Below are 22,155 nucleotides of genomic sequence, written 5' to 3'. Positions count from 1 at the left end.
CACTCTGTAGACCAGGCTGGCCTCGAACTCAGAAATCCGCCTGCCTCTGCCTCCCGAGTGCTGGGATTAAAGGCGTGTGCCACCAACGCCCGGCACAACGGGGTTTCTAAGTGCCTCACTCCATTAGAGTCTCAGGACATTTTATCTGAACAATCTTAGGAAAAATGACGAAAGACCTTGTATCAGACAATACAAGATACAAAGCTTAAATGGAGAACTCTCTGGGAGAAAAGACCTTGCTTTTCCCCAGGAACCTTCACAATACAGAGAGCCAAAGGTGCCCGCTATGGGGCGGGGCTGAGTGGGGTACTTGGCTGGCTTTGAAACCAACCTTTGTTGCTGCTCCCTCATCTACACATCAATCTGTAGAAAGAAAACAAAAACCCTAGAACCCACCCATTCCTGACTGCTGGGAAGGGAAAAAAAAATACAATGCCAACATCAGCTTAAGAAGGCTAAACTCTTTTGAAAGTAACCACAATGTTCCCTCCCTGGAAAGCCCTTCACCTCCACTTCTCTGCCCAGTGAACTCCTCCTGTCTTTAACAAAGAAGGCTTAAGGTCCTTCCCTTCCTACCTCTAGCTCTGAAAATAAGCTCTCAAACCTGGGCTAGAACTCTCTCACCCGCTGGCATTGCCCCTGACCCACACTGTGGAGCTGCATAGAAAGAGGCCACTGGGGAAGCTGGTAGCCCGAAGTAGAGAGGACAGGAGACCATGACACAGTGATGAGCCCCACCCCCACTTTCATGGAGAACAGAGAGTTTTGCAGTGCTCAGCCAGGGCACAGGAAAGTGTGTTTGGCTGTGGTCATGTCACATGACACAGTATGGGACTTGAAGGTAATGCATGGTTAATGGAAATATGGGTGGTGGATGCATGGAAGGCTCCCAGGAGGAAACAGAACTCCTGGACTCTAGGATAAGACTCCATTCAAGCTTTCTTTACACGCCACCTGCCATCTTTGGCATCACCACATCAGAGAGGGTCTACCAAGGCTCTAAACCACACCAGATCTGCTGTGTGCATTTTAAGCATCACCAAGGGCCCATTTCAGTGGCTACCATGCCTAGAACTATAAGGGTTTTGTGCTTCTACAGCAAAGTTCAGAATCAAGAGCAGCTCTGGCTCACGGCTGCATCCTGATGCCAAGCACTATGTTGGAACGGCACAGAAAAAAAATCAGGAAGTTGCCTGAAAAAGTGAGACAAATGACTGGGCCAGGTGGACAGGTGTCTGTGAAATCTCGGGGCCTGTCCAATTCGAGGGAAGTGAATCAAGAGACTATCCTGCTCTTTTAGGCCGGTGTTTCCCAAGCTTACCCGCTATACATCAAAACCAATCCGATGTCTTATGAAACCATGGGTTGTGGGACCCCACCCTGATGATCTGGGGTTTGAGAGATCTGGAGTGAGGCTCAGAGATTTGCATTTTTTCACAGTTCCCAGGTGCCACAGATGCTGCTCCTCTGGGGACATTTAGGAAGCACCAACATGGTTATAAAAATAGATACACATGTAAGAAGACTGTATCTGACCAGATGCGGCAGGCACCTGACACCTTTGTAAAACAGAAGTCTACAGGATTTTCTGAAGGATTACAGACAGTCCTAAGAGAAAGCATCCAAACCGTAGGACCATGAGATCCAGTCTGAGCAAAGCCCGTGCTTCCGTGGCTGTCCTGGGAGTGCCTTTCCTTGGCTTTTTGCTGTTTTCTTTTTTTTCCTTACTGTTTAAAATGGCTAGAAGAGGGCTGGAGAGATGGCTCAGCCATTAAAGGCTAGGCTCACGGCCAAAAATAGAAAATGGCTAGAAGAGCCCTTGGTCAGATTTAAGGTCAAATTTATATGATAAACTAGAAAAAGATGAATGTGATGAGTGGATGCTTTCCACTCATCTGTCTGTCTGTCTGTCTGTTTCTTCTTTTTTGTTTTGTTTTCTGTTTGCTGAAATCCATTGCTGACCCCTTACCTCTGCATAATCAGCCACCAGGTAAAGCTCCACGTACTTCATGGAGTGTAAATCTTCCCGTTTTGTCTGGACAAGAAGAGACAGAAGCAGGTCAGTGCAGTAGAAATGGCTGGCTCCAGCTCATCCCACAAAGCAGCTGAGAACCACACTGGTTAATAAGCTGTGACCTTTTTACTTCTTTTACATTTAGGCATTTGGGACAGTCCTGGCTGCAGCCCACCATCTCCATCTGCAATGGGTTATTACTCAAGGCCTTTCTGAGCCATGGGATCTAATCCTCTAGTTTCAAAAAATAAAGAAGCCAAACTGGCTAGCACAGGCAAAATTGAGGCCAGCACCCCACAAGGGAACATGCCGACAGCTTAGTTCCCAAGTAACTTTGAGACCACAGACCTCCGTTCTAAGTGTGAACAAAACACATATTGTACATCAGATGAGATAGCTATTCCAAGAGGGGAAGTAACATTTTTTTAACCTTACACAGTGTTTTAAACCAGTATCTTAGAATATTTTAAATATAAACAGTGGTTCTCTTACAAAGGTATCTCACTCAACAATACTGAGAGAGAGAGAGAGAGAGAGAGAGAGAGAGAGAGGTGGGATTTTCCCTCTTTCTTACCCTTCTTTCTCAATCTAGAAATACCCCTGGAACCAAAGTAAGGGTGCAGAGAGGACAGGCTCCAGTCTGCCAGCTCCACTGGGAACCTGAAAACTCACTCTGCGAGGTTGCTTTTTTGTCTGATGTGTAAACTGAAGGGCCCAGTCCTTCGAGGTGGGCCCGGAGTGCTCGAACCCACAGTTCCCCGGGGGCAGCATGAGATGTTCAGATCTGTAAATACGGTGTTGGCTGTCACTGTTGGGGACGGGCTCGATGATGTAGCTGAGGTTACTTCTCACTATAATCAGTCCTCTGTGGATAAGAGAAATGGAAGCTCTGGTCAATGCTTCCGGAAAAGTCCCTTGTGCAGATTCAAATGCTCCATGCTTCTTCACGTTCTACTGGGCCATGAGCCCCTCTGGGAAGGCCTGGTGTAAGTTTAGACCCTCTGTAGAGAAATACACTGTGGGGCACAGAATCTCAAGAGCACTTTAGACCTCCCTAAATTCAGGCTTTAGTCTGGGACCCCTAAAGGCCACCAAATCAGGCATGACCCATGACAATCGTAGACCCCATAGACAATCATTAAACTGTATAGGCCCTGGAAAAGTAACATGTGATCAGAGGAAGCACTCTGGCCTGCCGGCTAGATAGCCAGCCTCTAGATTTAGCTGTGGCACTCAAAGGTCACATGTTCCTCAAGAAACATCTCATGACCCCGAGCTTCAATCTCCTCATCCCTAAAATAAAAATGATAACGTACTAACTCACGGGGCTCTTGAGTAAAGTGTCCTTGTGCCTGGGAGCCAAGCATTCCTACCCATCAACTGCCCCGTGCCAGCAGCTATCTGGTGAGGTGACACCTACAACTAACCACATGGAACAATCTTTCATCCAGTACTGAACTCAAAGATAGTGCTGGGTTATTTGGTTTTTGTTTTTTTTTTTCACTCACTGAGATTTCACTGGGTTCTAGATATCATTCAAACACAAATAGTCTTGTTGCTGGTATCCATAGAGACTTGGGTCCAGACTCCCAAGGAAACAAAAAATGCCAGACACTCCAAGCCATGTATAAAATGGTGTGCTATTGATGTATAACCTATTTGTTTTTTTCTGTATATTTTATATCACCTCTAGGTTACTTATAATAGCAAATAAAATGTAAATGCTGAACCAGGAGTGGTGGTGGTGCATGCCTTTAATCTCAGCACTTGGGAGGCAGAGGCAGACAGATCTCTGTGAGTTTGAGGCCAGCCTGGTCTACAGAGTAAGTTGCAGGACAGCCAGGGCTACACAGAGAAACCCTATCTTGAAAAACCAACCAACTAGACAGACAAACAAATAAACAAAGGTAAATGTTGGGCCTGGAGAGATGGCTCAGCAATTAAGAGCACTTGCTTCTCTTTCTCTAAATCTGAGTTTGGTCCTAGCACCCATGCCAGGCAGCTCACAAACTGCCTCTAACTCCAGATCCAGGGAATCTGATGTTCTCTCTTAGCCTCTACAGGCACTGCACACACATGGTGCACAAACATACACTCAGGAGCACACACATTAAACAAACAAACAAACAAATAAACAAATAATATTTTTAAATGTAAAGATATGTTACATATACTATATTATTTAGGGACTAAGGTCAAGAAAAAACATATATGATCAAAACTTTTTTTTCTAAAATAATTGATCTATAATTGGTTAACTCTACAGAGGTGGAATGCAGGAGCACAGAGAAATAACTATTCATGGTTGGCAGGAAGGCAGCCATTCTAGCTATGCATCTACAACCATGGTAGTTGCTAAGGATGGAATATGAACAAGCCAAGCTGCCTGCCCTGGTGAAGAACAGGCTGAGAATGGGTGTAGTCACTGTGACCCATGACCTATCCTGAGCCTTGGCAGACACCCACGGATTAGATGCAACTGCTTAGGGTACTGTACCACTGAAGCCTCTGTGGCTCTCAAAGTTCAGTGAGCACTTACTGCCTCTGGCTTCACCATTATCAAGAGAGGTGGGGAGATGCCCACAGGGTAGCTCCCTGTCATCTTATCCACTAAGATCTATGATGTGCCAACCTAACACTGTGATGTAGGAATGAAAAGACAGTAATGTCTGCCAACTGTGCGTCTCATGGTTAATTACCTTTCAGTAAACTGTGTCTGAGGATGGAAGGGGGCCAAATGCCTTCTCTGTCATCTTATCTCCCACTGGGAACCCTGCAACAGTCAGCCACACTTCTGAAGAGTGTTGCTGGCATCATCAACTATAGTCATGAGTAAATATAGTCTGTCCTTCCGACCCACTCTCCAAACTGCCACCTTCCACACAGAGAGATAAAGAAGACAGCCAAGAAGTGGGTTCCAGATTCTGGGAACAATGAGCCCAGGACTGAATCCCCAGGACCCTGGCAACAAGTCACTCAGGACCTTATCTCCAAACCAAAGACCTTCTCAGCCTCTGGCACCATGAGTGGCAGTGCTTCTTTCTTGGGCCACTCAACCTCCAGCCACCACTGCCCTCTCAGGATGCCCACCCAGGTTTTGTCCTTTAATAAGAGCTCGTGATTCTCTTGGGACAGACATCACAGACTCTGGTGGGCAGTAGACCTTTCCTGACCCCATCCCTCGCTGACCTCATTCCAGTACCAGGAAGACTATCAACTTCCTGGCTGCATCCTGGCTGACACAGCAGCCGCCATCTGGCCTATGGTGAGACACCTAAGGTGTTCCCTTAACAGCTAGGGTGGAGGGCAAAGAGCAGGGATCACAGCGACTTCCCTACTCTGCACAGGAAAGAACTGAGGCCAGGGCAATATTGGCATCCTGTTCCCAAGCTATCTCTTCATCCCAGCTGACCAGAGCCTCGCCCACCACCCCAGCTTCCTCTAGTGACTATAATATTGGCCACTAAATGATGTGGACCACAGACTGGCTGGTGATCCTGTGTGCACCAATATTACACCCAGTGAATGGAAAGTTCCCCGTAGGAATCAGTGAAAGTACCCATTGGAACTTGGCAGCAGGGCTGGTAATTATCATCATAGTAGCTATAACTTATTGAGCTTTTCTATGAACTGGGCACCAAGCTGATGAGAGCTAACTTCTAACTAACTTCTCTGACCCTTACAAATATTTTTCCCACGACCAGCCCAAATTCACACAAGTAGTAAAGAGTTAAAAACAGGGGTGAGCTTCAGCAATCTGGTTCCTCATCCTACAACCTTCACCCTGACCTTTTATCATCTTTCATAATAGACCTGGAGAATGGTTCAGAAAGATACCCCCATTCAGTGAGCATTCACTACCCACGACTTCACAACTGTCAATGGAGGTAGGAAGATGTCCAGTGGGCAGTTCTCTGTTACCTCATCTTCTGTCATCAAGACTGTGCCTATGGCTACAGTGATGGCAGCAGTGACTCTCTCAAGTGAGGCCAGCCAGGATGTGTTGATTGATGTTGGTTGTAGGTGCAGCAATAGAGAGAAGATCACCAAGATGCTAAGCCCTCATTTTCCAAAGGAGCAGAGGGGTACGTCCTCCCGGGGAAGCCTGACAGCCAGCTAGCTCACTCCAATTACTTTATTCAAACATTATACAACATTAATTAGGGATGGGAACTGAACTCTTATATGTTTGGCTGTGAGCCTAACTCTCAACGGCTGAGCCATCATAGCATGCCTTTGGTCCGGCAATTTGAAATCATTAAGAGTATAGACTGAGCCGGGCGTGGTGGCGCACGCCTTTAATCCCAGCACTCGGGAGGCAGAGGCAAAAAAAAAAAAAAAAAAAAAAAAGAGTATAGACTGATCCAATTAGCAGCCTCTTTTTTAATTTAGGTCTGCTCTAGATTGACTTCTCTCACAGAGGATTTGTAATGCCATCACAACCAGAGAGAGCACTTATAACCACCCTCATTTTGATAATTTAAAACAATGAAAACAATTTAAAATGATTATTATTATTTATTGAGACAGGATTTTTTTTAATGTGTGTATAGATCAGGCTGACCTGGATTTGCTCTGTAGATTAGGCTGGTCTCAAACCCACAAGGAACTTATCTGTCCCTGCCTTAGTCTCCCAAGTATTGAGATCAAAGGCCTGGATTTATTTATTCATTATCTATGTACCCTTGAAAACATCGAAATCAATTTCCATATCTTTCTCTCTTCTTTAGAGATTAATATCTTTGATAACTTAAAACATTTTAAAAACAGTTATTATTATGTATTAAGACAGGGTTTCTCTGTATAGCCCAGGACAACTTGAACTTGTTTTGTAGATTAGACTGGCCTCAAACTCAAATTCACAAGGAACCTGTCTGTCCTTGCCTTTATCTTCCAAGTATTAAGATTAAAGGCCTGGATTTATTTATCTATATACCCTTCAAACATTTATATTAATTCTCATTTTCTCTCCCTTCTTTGGAGATTAGTATTCCTGTAGATAAATATACTTATATCCCCCTTTTTCTTCAAGTAAATTTATTTAATACCCTTCTCTTCATTCAACTGAATTTAAATTCCCCCTCACTTATTGTATAATGTGCTAGGTTGAGCTGTAATCAGTTCTCCCATGGAAGCCCATGTTTATAGAGACTTTTTTCTCATAGCAGTATGACATTCATTTTCAAGTTAGCTCTCACAACCTGCCATTAGTTCTCCCATGGGAGCCCCACATTCTAAGGAGACAGGCTGACTGCTCAGAGCAGCTTGAAATTCTACCCCATGTTAGCTTTCATGAGTATAGCTTTGGTTTTTTTGTTGGATAAAAACAAAACAACTCTGCCCCAACTTAACTCTGAGTCCCCACAGTGATCAGCAGGACAGTTTCCTAGAGCAAAATGGTTTGGGGCAACAGAGAAGCATTATTTTTTAATTTTACTAACTCCGTTGGTAGAGCATGAGACTCTTAATCTCAGGGTTGTGGGTTCAAGACCCACATTGGGCACCAATTTGTTGTAGAAAAATATTTAATCTCAACCAGAGGTTTTTGCCCTGCTTTTGATCATTCAGTTCCTTGATTAAAGACACACAAATTTAATTATTATAATAAGCCTTAGTTAGCACTAGACCTGGGCAGATATCTTCCCTCTATGCTATTTGAATCTATTTCTCTATCAATAATTCCATTTTATAATTTGTAATGTTCCATCGGGGCCGCTCTTACTTCCAACTGGCTAGCTCTCACGACAAAAACTTTTGATTCACCTACCCCCATGGTGACTTCCTTTTCTCTCCATCTTCTTCTCCCCTCATGGTTTTCCTCAGACCCCAAGCCCAGTGAACCACAAACCCCACCCATGTCTCATCTGCCCAGCTTTTGGCAGTTGGCATCTTTATTTAACCACCAGATTTAAATTAAGAAGCAAGATTATTACAATGCATAGCAAAAGACCAAACATCAACAAGGATGCATCTAACCTGTCTGTGGAATCCAAGTTCCCTGGTAGATGGCAGAGGAGGGGTCCGCCCAACCTTATCCTCAGCCAATTTGAAGCCTGTCATGGAATCAGCCTAGCCTTCTCAATTAAGAAGACTAAGCTTAATCTCCATTTCCAAGAACAGAAAATTCCAGGCAAGTCTTGGCCTCAGAAGCTGCCCTACCACTGGCCTGAGGCGAGGACAATGGGTCAGCAGCAGTTTCCAGACCTCCCCCAGCAAGTTTCCAGCTCCCACACCCTGATAATGGAATGTCTATAGAGATGGACCCAACAAATTAACATAAAATTCCATAATGTGCTTTAAATCAGGTCTGCAAGCTCACTTGGGTATCTCTCTATTCTGGTAATGGGAGACCCCAGCACGCTGGACTTCTGTAGAATAAAACACTCTTTGTGTTTACATACTATTTGAGTCTAACATGAGTCTGGGTTATCAGTCTTCGGCAAATCATGGACCCTTACACACTAAGTCCTATGGGAAATGCTCTGCCATGCCACACCCAGGAACTTCAGGAGCCCATGCTCCTGACTGTCTCTATGGCACATGATTGAGCAATCATCTCAAGTAGGCAGTCTGAATGACCCAAGCTCGGGATAACCACTGAGGTTATCCCTTCCAGCAACAGGATTCAGCGACCTCTCTCCTTTCTCCCCTCACTATAGCCTTTGGGGACTCACCCCAGGCCTAAAGACCACTGATCCTCCTTTGGGATTACTTGGAGACTGAAAAGAGTTGGCACAAGCAAGCACATTACAGTGGACCCCAGCATTATTGATGGCAAGTTTCTAAGAATGCAGCTCTGGGGGCTCTCTCTTGCTACCACCCTCAAGTCACCTTATGTCTTCCCCTGATCCATCATTTATCCTAAGGGCCTCCACTGATCCAATTTGCTAAATGTTAGCTCTGGCAGAGGCAGAGATTAGAGGTGGGGACAGAGGACCTAGGAGGCAAAGAGCCAGGATGCTACTCTCCAAACCTATTCCTCATCATTAAGAGAATGAGAAAAATAAATCACAGATAAGATCATATAGAGGAACCCAGGCAGGCCAGCCAGTCAGGAAACAAAAGGTTCATTCATGCTTAACCCATAAATGACTGAAGGACTCAGTCAAATACATCCTTCAAGACTTGAGAGAGGTGCCACTCCCAAGGAAGCCGCCCCTGGGACACACAGTTATGCATCCACCTCCTCCACATTAGGAGAGATCCTAAGAAGTAGCAGCCCTGGGTTCCTCCTCCCCAGCACTTCCCCAAACTGTACCTACACTAACGGGTCATAGGAAACTTCCAAGGCAGCACAGAGGGAAGAAAGGCACCATGATGCTGAGTTCCTGCTGGGACAGAGCACAGGCAGAGAACACAGGCTCAGTAAGGAGACATCCTGGATTAGAATCCTGGCTCTGCTGTCTCCTGATACAGCCCTATCACAGGACAGTCTAAAGTGGTGGTTCTCAACCTATGGGTTTGACCCCCTTAGGGTTGCATATTAGATATTTACATTACAATTCATAACTGTAACAAAATTACTTTATGGTTGGGGGGCACAACATGAGGGACAGAATTACAGAGCTGCAGCATTAGGAATGTTGAGGACCACTGCTCTAAAGTAATTACGCAGTGCTCACTCACAACCAGGGAAGATTCTCCAAGAATGCCAGCAGCCATGGAAGCATACTGTATAAATGGGGTACAAACCATTTTGTTGGGGAGCCATTCAGTACATCTACACAGAGCACCTCCCATCTGTTCTAGTCCCCAGGGATTCGGTGATCCAACCAAACATTGTGCTGTCAAAGAGGTGAAGCTAACCCTCTAATGTGAGCCCTGATGACTTCAGTATCATTGCTCCCATCTTACAGGGCAGAAAACTGAGATTTCAGGAATGTATCAGCACCATCTGGGGCCAGTGAAATGGCTTAGTAGGCAAAGGCTTCAGATACACAATCCTGGGTTCAATCCCTAGAACCCATGCTAAATAGAAGGAGAGAATAGACTTCATAGTTATCCTCTGACTTCAACATGCACCTTATAGCACACATGCCTCCCCCCCCCAATCATTTACATGTATGTACACATACACACACACACACATACATCATACACACACATACATACACACACACACAATAATAAGTCTTTTTAAAAGAACTGTGTTAGAAGGCAGGTTAGTGTGCGTGTGGGGAGCATGTGGATGCCAGAGGACGACCTTAGTTGTTGTTTCTCTGTTGTTGTTCATCTTGATTTTTAAGACTAAGCCTCCCAATGGCTTGATGCTCACTAATTAAGCCAGGCTGGCTGGCCTGCAAGCTCCAAAGATCCTCTTGTTTCTGTCTCACCAACAGTGTGATTAAAAGCGTGCAACATCTTACCCTGGTACATCCTGGGGACTGAACTCAGATCTTTGTGCCTGTGTGGCAAGTACTTTACCAACTGAGTTACCTCCCTGGCCCCAGTTGTTAGCTTTTAAACCAGGAATGGTCTGCCTCTAGAATCTAAACTTGTCACAGCGTAAAGGTCCTGCCATCCAAGGGCTTATTCCACTGACAGAAGGAAGACATGGCTTTGGGAGGAACATCTCCCACCTCCCGCCTTGGTTCCTTTTTCCTACTCTGCTCCTTCTTGTAGTTCAGGGTTTCCCAAGCTAAAGGATCCTTTTTATGATCCAGTCTACTTAAGGTTTCGTGGGTGGGGAGCTTGCTCAAGAGTCACAGAGTGAGTTAACATAAGGCCTGCAGCAGCTTCTTGGTTGCTGGTTTCCAGAGCCATTGATTCTGGAATGAGCATCTCACCAATCCCATTATCCACAAAGTCCCCCCAAGCACTTGGCAGTCTATACAGTGAGGCCCACGGGGAAGCCAGTGTGGCCAAGATGGAGCCAAAGGCAAAAGTAAGTATGGAAAGCAGAAGTCCGGGAGTCATACCCCCAGGAAGTGTAGAGTCTGACACAAACTCAGGGCCCTAGAATGGCAGTTCTAAAGCCATTCCAGTTCATGGTGTGAACATTTGGATATACTCTCCAGTACCCAATCTCAGATTCTCTCTCTGGAGTGCAGGATCGGAGTCCGGAGCCAGCCAGCCAGCCTGCCTGTCAAGGCAGAATTGCTGTGAGAACTCCAGATCTTGGAAGAGAGAACTGCAGTGACAGAATCTGGTCCCTCTAGTGGATCTGTAAGGGATATGGATTGTATGTCACTGAAGGACTATAATTCAGTTCACCAGACAGTACATAAGAGTTTAAGGACCCATTAAAGTAATCTGACAGATACATGTGTACCTAAGACTAAGTTCTAAGTTGGAAACACATCACAAAACCGACCTAGATGTGCAGGATGGTCTCTCTTGTACATAATAGACAATACATCCCAATCAGGTATATTCCAACCATTACCCAGATGAGAAATGGGTTTGCATGGAAGCTTATTTCCAGGTTACACTCCTGTGTTTGGATGTTTAATTTCTGAAACTGTATGAGTTGCCCAATGCCAATTTTCAATAAGCATTAAGTAGTAAAACCAACCAAACACCTCGCCAACAATGGATGGGGACACACAGACAGGTTTAGTCAAAGACACCACAGCACTAACTTTTACTGGCTAACTTTTCCATAAATGATCATCAGACCTTACATTTAGACTGTTGGCTAGTTATGAAGAAGTTTCTGTGCAAGCAATGTCGTGGTCACATTTATGGGATGGATTTTTAGCATGGGGAAGGCTGGAGTGTGTGAGCACCTGACAACTGCAGTGAAGGTGAAGCCTAGCTAGTGATGCTATTTGGAAGAGGCTCTGGAGACTTCAGGAGGCCTGCCTGGAGCAAGAACATCTGGTGGTGGGGGGGGGGGTAGTTCTTAGGACTGCTGTCTCTGCTACCATGAATGTTCTGCCTTAGCATGGATTCCAGATCGACAGAGCCAGCAGTGAGGCTTAGGGTCCTCTGAAACCCTGAGCCAAAGTCGATCTTTCCTGTTTGAGTTGTTGATGTGAAGCATTTGGCTGTGGTTTGCTGTGTCTTTGTTAAGATCCACAGTCACTGATTAACCCAATCCCCAAAGTGGTTAGGGCCCAAAGTTATAAAACATTAGATTATGTATCAAGGTTCTTTTTGCCAGGAGTATGGGGGACATAAGAAATGGTAGTTTATGGCTGCATCCAGAAACAGGGTAAGATCTGGGAAAGAAGGGTGAGAAAGTATCTCTCATCATGCCCTTAAATGTTTATAAACATTTAAATTTATTTTACTGGGTATTGTTTCTTTAATGATAAACTGACCTATAGAGTACTCTGGAGAGAAGAGACCCTCACAATGGCTACAGCAACGGTTCTCAACCTGTGGGTAGGAACTCCTTGGGGGTCAGGGGAGCATGTAAAATGACCCTTTCACAGGAATCACCTAGGACCATAGGAAAACACAGATATTTACATTAGGACTCATAACAGTAGCAACATTACAGTTATGAAGTAGCAACAGGAGGAACTGTATTGAAAGGTGGCAGCGTTAGAAAGACTGAGAACCACTGGTCTAGAGGCTCTCCTGACTCTTTCATGTTCAGCCAGTAGAGCCAGCCTAGCATACATTTTATCCATTTTCTCCAAGCACAGGAGCATAGTACCAGGAGAGATGAACGGTTACCATGGAGACCTTCTATGGAAATATGAGGATTCGGGGGCCTTGGGAAACTATTTGGGTTTGAGCACCACTGTCATTCCTGCTTCTGCTCTGGGGACCCAATGCAGCCATGGTGCATTCAAGTCTCCAGCTCTCAAGTCAGCCTGATTACAACCTCCGTTCCTTAGCATGTGGAGGGAAGAGAGGGCCGGGAAAGAAAAATATGTAGACCTCGGCAGATGGAAGCAACATGAAAACCAGAAACACATGGGCAGCTCGGTGAGCTTCCCCATCAGCCTGACTGCTGGAATGATTTACAAGAGGCCAAGCCAAGTAAGTTCTCAGTGCTCCAGACCCAGAGGGGGGAAAGGAAGGGGCGGGCGGAGAAGGTCACACCTGCTTGCTCCCTTTCCTCCTTCCTGGGACAGTCATTGTTTACTTGCTGGCCACAGGTGGCCCTGGCTGAGCCTATAAACACCACTGAGAAGCCAGTTGGCTTGGCTGGAGGAGGCCACTTGAGTGAAGGATATGAGGCCACTGTTAATCACCTCCCAGCCCAAACCGATTTCCTGCCTAATTCCCTCAGGCCACTGGCCACGCAACCTTTCAGGGATGGGAACCAACACATAAACAGACATGAGACCTGCAGTCAGAAGGGCCCTCAGTTATATTTGGGGGATGGGGGTGAAGGTGGGATGGGGTAAGCTAGCTAAGCTGTAGAGGGAACAAATCTTGTATGCTGGTAAAGAACTGCAGAACTCATGGTTTGGGTTTCATTAGTTCGTTATGGTCTCTACCATATCTGTCATTGGCAGGCTGGTTAAGATGAGAATACAGGGGGCTGGAGAGATGGCTCAGTGGGTAAGCACTGACTGCTCTTCTGAAGGTCATGAGTTCAAATCCCAGCAACCACATGGTGGCTCACAACCATCCGTAATGAGATCTGACACACCCTCTTCTGGTGTGTCTCAAGACAGCAACAGAGTGTACTTAGATATAATAATAAAATAAATCTTTAAGCCGGAGCGGAGTGAGCAGGGTCACAGCGAGGAGACATACTAAATTCAAATTCCCAGCAACCACATGAAGGCTCACAACCATCAGTACAGCACAGCTACAGTGTACTCATATACATTAAAAAAAAATCTTTTTTAAAAAGATGAGGATACAGAAGGCTCCAAACTTGACGATGCTTGCTTATCCTACACCAAAGTAGGGCACGGGCATACAGCAAGCACCCAAGATGAATGAGAGAAACAGCCACTAATAAAGGGGAAAAAAGCCCTTCCTACCAGCTCCTGAGAGACAACAGTGGACCTGCATTCCCAGCCCTGCCTTTGAGAACATTGAACGTGTAACTTAACATTAGCAGAGGTGAGACTCTTGCCCCCAGCATATTGTTGGTGGTATTGGCTATCGCAAATGGACTTTCGCTGTTGCTATTCCTAGAGTCAGTCGCCACCTTGAGTTCAGGAGCTGTGCAGTGGAGGTGCTCAAAACTCAGGCAATTTGTGTAAATAAGAGCCCAGATATTTCAAATAAGCGTGGAAAGAAGCAGCAGGGGGCTGGAGAGAAGGCTTGGTAGTTAGGAACACTTTGCTTTCGCAGAGGACCCAGGTTTGGTTCCCAGCATCCACATGGTGGCCCACAACCAGCATAACTCTACTTCTGAGGGATCTGATGCCTTCCTCCACCTCCCATCAGGCTCGTGGTGCTCCTGGCTCAAACCCAGCTGGTTTGGTGTAGAGACAGAAGGGCCAGCCTTTTTCCAAACATCATCTGGTTGGAACTTTCCGGTTGATTTTGTCTTGAAAGTTATCCTTGTCTTTCTCTCCATTATTTTCTCTCTCCCCAATTTCTGCTAGACAACCTGAATGTCCCTTCAACCACAGAGTGAAGAATGCTGCAACTCAGCCTGGGGTCAAATGGCATGTCACCTGTTTGCTGTCTCTCACTGCTTTCATTTCTAGGAGCTCAATGGCCCTGGAGGAACTGCATCCCCATGGTTACCCAACCCTTAGAGATGGCAAACATTTTACTAGCTACTATGCCTTTTAGTACAAGCCAACAAATAGCCCAGGGTCCAGCCATCTGGACCCCGTCTTGGATTCTCACCCTCCTGGACCACTATTCATTACCCATAGTGATGGTTACCAGACAACTTAGTGGGCCCTGTGTCCCAGACTACTGAAGCTATTCATACCAGCTACTCCTCAGCCTGCTCTTCAAACTCATTCACTCCTTCCCTGTGCTAACCCACATGGACCCAACTTCCTGTCTCTTCACACTCTGTGCTTTCCTACTATGTCCCTCATGATTTGCACACCTCTTTTTACTGTGACTTGTAGCTCTTCATTGACACTAACCTTAGTGTCATAATTGTCTCTTGATTTGTTGGCCTTATTCCTAAATAATAGAACTCCTACCTTTGTTTGTTTTCAAGATTTCTCTTTGTGTGTAGCCTAGACTGTCCTAGAACTCACTCTGTAGACCAAGCTAGGCTAGTCTTGAACTCAGAGATCAGCCTGCTTCTGCTTCCTGAGGTCTGGGATTAAAAGTGTGAGCCAGCACCACCCAGCAACAATTTCTACCTTAATACAATGAATTTGACAGGAAAGGTATACGTGTAGATTATCGGAGACTTCCCTGGTATCTCACAAGCGTGGCCTCTTGTTTGCAAGGTCCTGCTTATCGTATAGGAGAGGGCACCAGCTGTCCCCAGCAGCTTCAGGGCCTCTTACCTAATTCCCTGGCAGGTGCTGAGCGTGACACTGGACTCATCCACGTCCCTCACAGTCCCGTGGTAGAAGCAGTGATCCTGGCAAACAGAAAGGAAGCACTTGGTCAAATGGCACTGATAAACTCGGCAATGTTAATGTCTCATTGATTGACAGGAGATGGATTTGATCCTTTCCAACCCCTGACCTCACAGCTCTTACCTGCCAAAGGCTTCCAAGTTTCCACTTTTTTGGTTCTTATAGAAACCCAAGACCTAGAACAGGGCAGACATCACCACCTCTACTGAGCAGACAAAAAAATGTTGAGCTCACAGGGACAAGAAGATTTGCCAAAGATCTTCCTGCTAGGTTGGAGAACCCAGGGTTTTCAAATCTGCCATGTCAGCCTCAGGAATAGTCTTCCGAGAGAGCCATTCTCTCAATGATGGCACCTCTGTAATGAACGCCCAGTGATGGGCTGAACAGTGTCCACCTAAAACTCTTATGTCTACCCAGAGGCTAGAATATGATTTCATTTGTAAATAAAGTTTTGATCATGTAATTAAATTAAGATATGGCCATGTGGATTAGCAGGTCATAATGGCCCATATGTTTCCTGGATGAAAGGACACAAAGGATGTAAGGGGAGAAGTCACCTGAAGACAGAGGCAAAACCTAGAATGATGTAACACAGCCAAAGAGCACTGAGGAATTAGAAAAGGGAGGACTCTCCCCTGGAGAGCTTACAGAGTGTGTGTGGTCCTTTCAACAACTTGGTTTGGACTTTTAGCCTCCAAAATGGAGAGAGAATCTATTTCTCCTGTCTTAACCTCAAAGTTCACAGTGCTTTGTTAGGATAAAAAGATAAAAGATAAAAACTCAGTTCAAGATGCCTTTCCTTGCCCGAATCCCTCCACACCTGCACCCTCCTTCCTGGGTCCCTAGCTCCATGAAGCCTGGTGCATTCTCTAGTCCGAGTGGTTCCCCCCAAACCCAGCCAGATCCCTCCATCTTTATAAACGCTGCCAACCAAGCACTACCATAAGCAGGCGCTGGGCAAGGCTTCAGAGACGCAATGAGAAAATGCACCCATAGCTCCAGTCCCTTGTGAAAGCTAGTCATTAATAATTAGGAAACTGTGGTGGTTTGAACTGAGCTTGGCCCCAACCCAAGCTCAGTTGTTTGAACACTTGGTAGTCCTCAGTGATGTGACTCAGGTAGGCAGTACAGCCTTGATAGAGGAAGTAGATCACTAGAGGACAGGATTGGAGACTTCGTAGCCTCAGCCACCTCTCTAGTTTGCTCGCAATGCTTCATGACTGGAACCAGAAGATGCGTTCTCTCAGCCTGCTGCTCTGGCCACCTGCTGCAGTGACTCTCCTACCATTATGGACTACTGTTCTGGAATCTTAAACCCAAATAAACTCTTCCTTCTGTAAAGTTGCTTCTAGTCATGCTGTTTTATCTCAGTAACGAAAAGCAATGGATGCGGAAGTCAAAGGCACACAGCTACAAATAGTTTTGTGGTCCCAGAGAAGTTTGATCACTAGGCTAATCATGGCAATTAGGAATCACGCACAGTGCTTCTGAGAGTGCTGGGTGCTAAGTCAACCGTGGCTCTCTTCAGATGGAGGAGAAAACATTCTTCCCAAGGAGGTCAGAACACAGAGAGGGTAAAACTGGGAGAAAAGCTGGGCATGGAGGTATACGCCTTTAATCCCAGCACTCAGGAGGCAGAGGCAGGAGGATCTCTATGAGTTCGAAGTCAGCCTGGTCTACAGAGTGAGTTCCAGGACAGCCAGGACTACACAGAGAAACCTGTCTCGAAAAACAAGCAAGAACAAAAAACAAAAACAAAAAACCAAAGTAAAATCAGTTTCTTTAAAGGACTTCCTCAGCACCCTGAGGCTAAGCAGCGATCACAAATGCTCAAGTTTTCCCTGCATGACAATCTAAGGATCTCATCTCCAGACTTGTGCTGTCTCCTTGGGGGGAGGATCCAGAAGGCAAACCCATGGGGGCGGAGGGGGGGGGGCAGAGAGAGAAGGCATCCACTTCTCTCCCATCTCTAGTCCTGGATACAACCTGGTAATTAAACTGAAGCCTTTTGGCCCAGCCAAGCCAGCCTTAAGTCCAGGCTCCCACATATGCAGGCAGTGTACATGACTTCTCTGCCCTTCCACCTCTTTAACCTCCAACCTCACAGGGCCCATGAGAGACCTGTACACAAAAGAGCTAGCTAGACTGCTCCTTATCCCAGAGAGATAGACAGCCAACACTAGTGGCTATGTTTTCTTTCACTAGGAGAGATAGACAGCCAGCACTAGTGGCTATGTTTTCATTAAATTCTTTCACTAGGCATAAAACATGGCCTCCGAGGACACCATAGCCCACCTAAAGGGCTGACCCAGATCCACAGCCTTTACTGTTTCTGTTCTCCATCCTATTTATCTGAGCCATGCAGCCATGCCAGGAAGCACAAGCCAGACCCACACTCAACCTGGGTTCCTTCTCTGAATCACAGGTACCCTTTCATCTACGAGTGGCCCATTGGCCAAGCAGCACCTGTCATCTACCCATTCACACTGACACACAGCCAGGAGGGGAGACAGCAGCAGTCTCCTCTTGGTATCAAAGTTAGATTCATGACTTTGCTTTGTGAGCACAAAGGAAACCCGACTGTGGTAGGAGGTCATCCCTCGGCTCCTAGGAAGGCAGGCGACATACACACAGCCTGGCTTCTAGCCAAAGGGTCCACTGCTACCCCGAAAATCTAGGAAAGCAGGCAACATATGTATGGACCAACTTCTAGCCAAGGGTCCCACTGTTTTTCAAAGGCCAGCCTGCCATGTGACTTCTCCATCTGTCCCCAGACCAGGTGAACTAGAAGCAGATCAACAACCAAGTTCTGAGTGTGGTCTTTAGAACTCAGGAGGGAGATTACAGACACAGTGCACAGCGTGCTGACAGTGAGAAAGACGAGTTTTCCCCGGGACAGGGGTCCAGGCCTTCAAGGGTTTGTCGTCAGTGGAATGACTGAGTCAAGCAAGCATTCAGAACTATAGGTCAAACACTGTTTCAAAATGCCAGTTCCTTCACAGGTACGGAGAAGTTAGATCCAGAAGTAGCAATGGAGAAGACTTAGACCTCTCTGGCTCTCTGACTGATGGCCGCCACAGAGTGCACCCCCACCCCCCACCCCCAATGCTCTCTGCAGTGGTATATACTACAACTGTCACATGCTCCTTAATTTACAAAGGGCACTAGCACATGTGACCAGGGTACTTGTCACTCGGGTCTTTACTCTTTGACGACAGTTGCTAATTTTTACTTTAATTCTGAGCATGGCTTCATGAGGTAGATATTACTCCCACAATTTTAAAGGAGAAAACTAAAGGCTACTTTAAAAGACCTCAGCTTCTGGACTGAGATCGGATATAAAGAGCTTGAGAGACTGACTCAGTTAAGCAGAGATGTGAATCCCAGCAATTTGGCCTTGCACCCCATCCTCTACCATCCCCAACCAAGGCTGAATTGGCACCTGACTGACTCTTCCCAAAGCTTTTCTACCCTCTAGCACCCAGTGGGACAAGCTCCCTCCTCAGTCCCCTCATCTGTAAATTATGGAGTTAGAAATCATAGTTATGAATCCCCATAAAAATCAGCGACTCCTCTTAACCTTCCACAGCGCTGAGTCAGTGATCAGCTCATCTAATTTTTGAGATTTTAAAAAAAGAACTCAGTATGGTCCAAAGGGTTGATTAAGGTCATCCAGCTAGTGAGAGCCAAGACCGCAGCCCTGGCTTCAGATCCCAACCCTTGCAAGTCTTGCTGTTGGAACACATTTCCAAACCTGTTCCCCCAGTAACCTGACCTAGATTAGGGCTGTAACCTACAGGTCTAGCTAGTGAGTCTTGATAAGATTCCCAGAATGCCTGCCTAGTTTGGAGGCAGAGTCCCATCCTCTGCATTTAGGCCAACAGCTATGAGTGACTCCATTCCTGTTTCTCCTTGATTTCATAGTTTCCAAAGAGAAGGCTGACTGGGAGCCCCCTGGGCCTGGGTGGGGACTTTGCAAGAATCCAACAGTGGTGGATGGAAGAAAACAATGATCTTGGCCCAGGGTTCAGTAAGGATGTGCTTCAGCCAGTGAGGCCTTCAGGAAGGAGGGGGATTTGTGGGACCAGGGGACATCCTCTTCCAGAGTTCTGCTCTGAAAGACCCTTAATGCGTTTCTGCTTGGTGCGCAGCTTAGAGCACAAAGAACCAGTCAGGATCAGCCATGAAGTCATTGCATTCGGCAGCTTGTCAGGCTGAGGGGGTCAGCCCAGGGGGCTTTCACAGCAGGAAGCATGAGCTCATAGTTAACTTGTGCCCTGAGACCCATTCTTGAGTTGTGGGTATGGAAGTAGGAGGGGCTGAGCTCGGAGGAGGGTGGGTGAAATTGTAATGGCTACGGGCTATGGGTTTTCTAAGAAGGGAAAAGAGTGGGGCAAGAAGCTTTGTGGAGATGTGGGTCACAGCTGGACAGTTTCCCTGATCCAGTCCAATCTGTCTGCTGCTGTCACTGGCCACACTTCCAACTTTGTTCCCACCCAGGAAAGCCTTGGGAAGAAGTTCCATTGACCTTCTGATCCAGAACCCAAAAGAGGTACCCATATACTCTGCTGTGGCTCTCAACTTTCCTGATGCTGCGACCCTTTAATGCAGTGCCTCAGGCTGGAGTGACCCAACTATAAAATTTACATTGCTACCTCATGAACGCCATTTTGCTACGGTTATAAATTATAATGTAAATCTTTTTGGAGATAGGGGCTTGCCAAAAGAGTCGTAACCCACAAGTTGAGAACCATTTTCTTAGTTGACTCCAAACTTAAGTGACCCATCCTTTTCCCCGTTCCGGGATGCCTGATAAACAAGCTAGCCTGTTAGTAACTGACGATGGCTATCTTGTTAAATATTCACACGCAGGCAGAGGTATGTGAAGAATGGGTTGCACAGAGATCTAGTTCCAGTTACTGTGAGTGGAATCCTGAGCAGAGGAGCCTTTCCTGTTCTCTGTGTCACACACCAGGAGCCAAGTCACAATGTAGCTGCCTATGTCCTTCTCCTTCCTACGCCTCTCAAGAGCCCAGCCTCCAAAGCCTCGGTCTGGTCCAGGGCTCCTCTGCTCTAAGCCTGTGCATTCTAACAGAAATCTCCAAGGGAAGAGCCAACTAATCATGCAACAGGTAGGATTTACTATCTTAAAGGTCCACTCATAGGATAGGGTGGAATAAATGAAGATGTAAAACTATTTTCAAAGTGGATGACTCTTGGACAATGTGCAAAACTCTCCTACTAAAAACAACTCTCAAGGGTTAAGGTCCAGTATTAAGACAACAGCTTATTTTTACAAAGCCTGATGGAGCCGGGCAGTGGTGGCTCACGCCTTTAATTCCAGAACTTGGGAAGCAGAAGCAGGCAGATCTCTGAGTTCAAGGCCAGCCCCAGATACATAATGAGTTCCAGGACAGCCAGAGATCCACAGGGCAACAATGTCTTGAAAAAACAAAACAAACAAACAACAACAAACCTCAACTGCATCAAAAGGTATAATATAATTTTGTCGTTATATCATTTTGTTAATATTATATATTATGCTAATATAAATTTGTATGCACAGTGATTAAAACTGCAAACCCTACATAAAAAAAAAGATTAATCAACATCTACTTGGATGAGATGGCAGAATGATGAGTAAATTAATCCTTTCAACGATTTTTAATATATGGGTAATTAACATAGGCCTAACAGTATGAGTACTTTGTAATGATTTGCAAGAATTTCAATCGAATTACCCTCAAACATTCTACCTCTCTCTGCTTTGTCATTTTTGCTGGCAAAGAACAAGGAGCAACTATGAGACAACAGAGTTCGCCTCTGTTTGAGCCCAAGGTCTTGGTCAGGGGAAGCCAGGTCTTCAGAGAAGGGGCCACATATTTATTCCCACCTAGCCTGGGCAGCTACTGATGGACACAGGTCTACGTGACTCACCTCAGACTTCAGCGTGCTGGTTTGAGGATTGCCACTTGCAGTGTAGCAGGTTTCTGTGTAGGCTGGAGCAAAAAGGTGCCTGAAAAAAATAAGAACAGACATTTGAACCTTTAGTGATGGATTCTCTCTTCCTGGCAATGGCACCCAGTGACTTTAACTGAACCATGAAAGGTTACCCTGACTAGAAGAAGTGGTAGTTATTAGGGAACTAAGGAACAAAAAGAGAGCCAGGAGGAAATCTGTCATTGGTCACTCTATCCAGAAGGAGTTGACAATCCTAAATCAATCATGTTGGTTTGTTTTTCTGGGTCCTGAGAAAGACCCAGAAACTGCAAACACAGTCACAACATCTGTGAGACTGAGGACCTGATTGTAAAATTCAAATGATCCTTCTAATGTGGAATATGCTAAACTTTAGCATGGGCACCTCATTTTTTCTTTATGAGAATAGCCTCTGCTAGATGTTTTTGGTAGGTTGTCAATGAAGGGGTTGTACCTGGCCTTGGCCTGTGTTTTAGGCATGACCAATGGAGTGAGTGGTATTGCAAGAGTTGAACAAATGTCAGGGACAGTCATTGTTCACAGAGCTGCTGACCCTTTAAAGCCGAAGTTAAGGGTTCTCACCGAAGGCTAGGAGATACAGAACGAGCTTCTTAGAATCTCGCCAAAAGTAAAATGAGAAATAAAAGAATCCAATGGATTTTTCAGCTGACAGAACTGATCTCCAGAAAGGCAAGGCCAGGGAGCAAAGTTATTTCTGATTTTTTTTTTTTTTTTTTTTTTTTT

At 45.8% G+C, this 22,155-nt stretch overlaps 1 protein-coding gene across 2 annotated transcripts in view; it reads right to left on the bottom strand.

Annotated features, from left to right (window-relative positions):
* Nucleotides 1-22,155, bottom strand: part of Adam19 (ADAM metallopeptidase domain 19) — an 89,434-nt gene that overhangs the window by 30,231 nt on the left and 37,048 nt on the right. For both annotated transcript variants that reach the window (XM_021177258.2, XM_029483344.1), the window contains 4 exons: nt 21,370-21,448; nt 15,358-15,434; nt 2,687-2,879; nt 1,970-2,035 (listed from right to left, as the gene is read on the bottom strand). In XM_021177258.2, the coding sequence (XP_021032917.1) occupies nt 1,970-2,035; nt 2,687-2,879; nt 15,358-15,434; nt 21,370-21,448 (415 nt within the window). The remainder of the gene's footprint in view (nt 1-1,969; nt 2,036-2,686; nt 2,880-15,357; nt 15,435-21,369; nt 21,449-22,155) is intronic.

The sequence above is a fragment of the Mus caroli genome, chromosome 11, assembly GCF_900094665.2.
Source record: "Mus caroli chromosome 11, CAROLI_EIJ_v1.1, whole genome shotgun sequence".
Lineage (NCBI taxonomy): Eukaryota > Metazoa > Chordata > Mammalia > Rodentia > Muridae > Mus > Mus caroli.
Note: the sequence above shows the minus strand (reverse complement) of the source record. Positions and strands in the feature narration are given on the sequence as shown.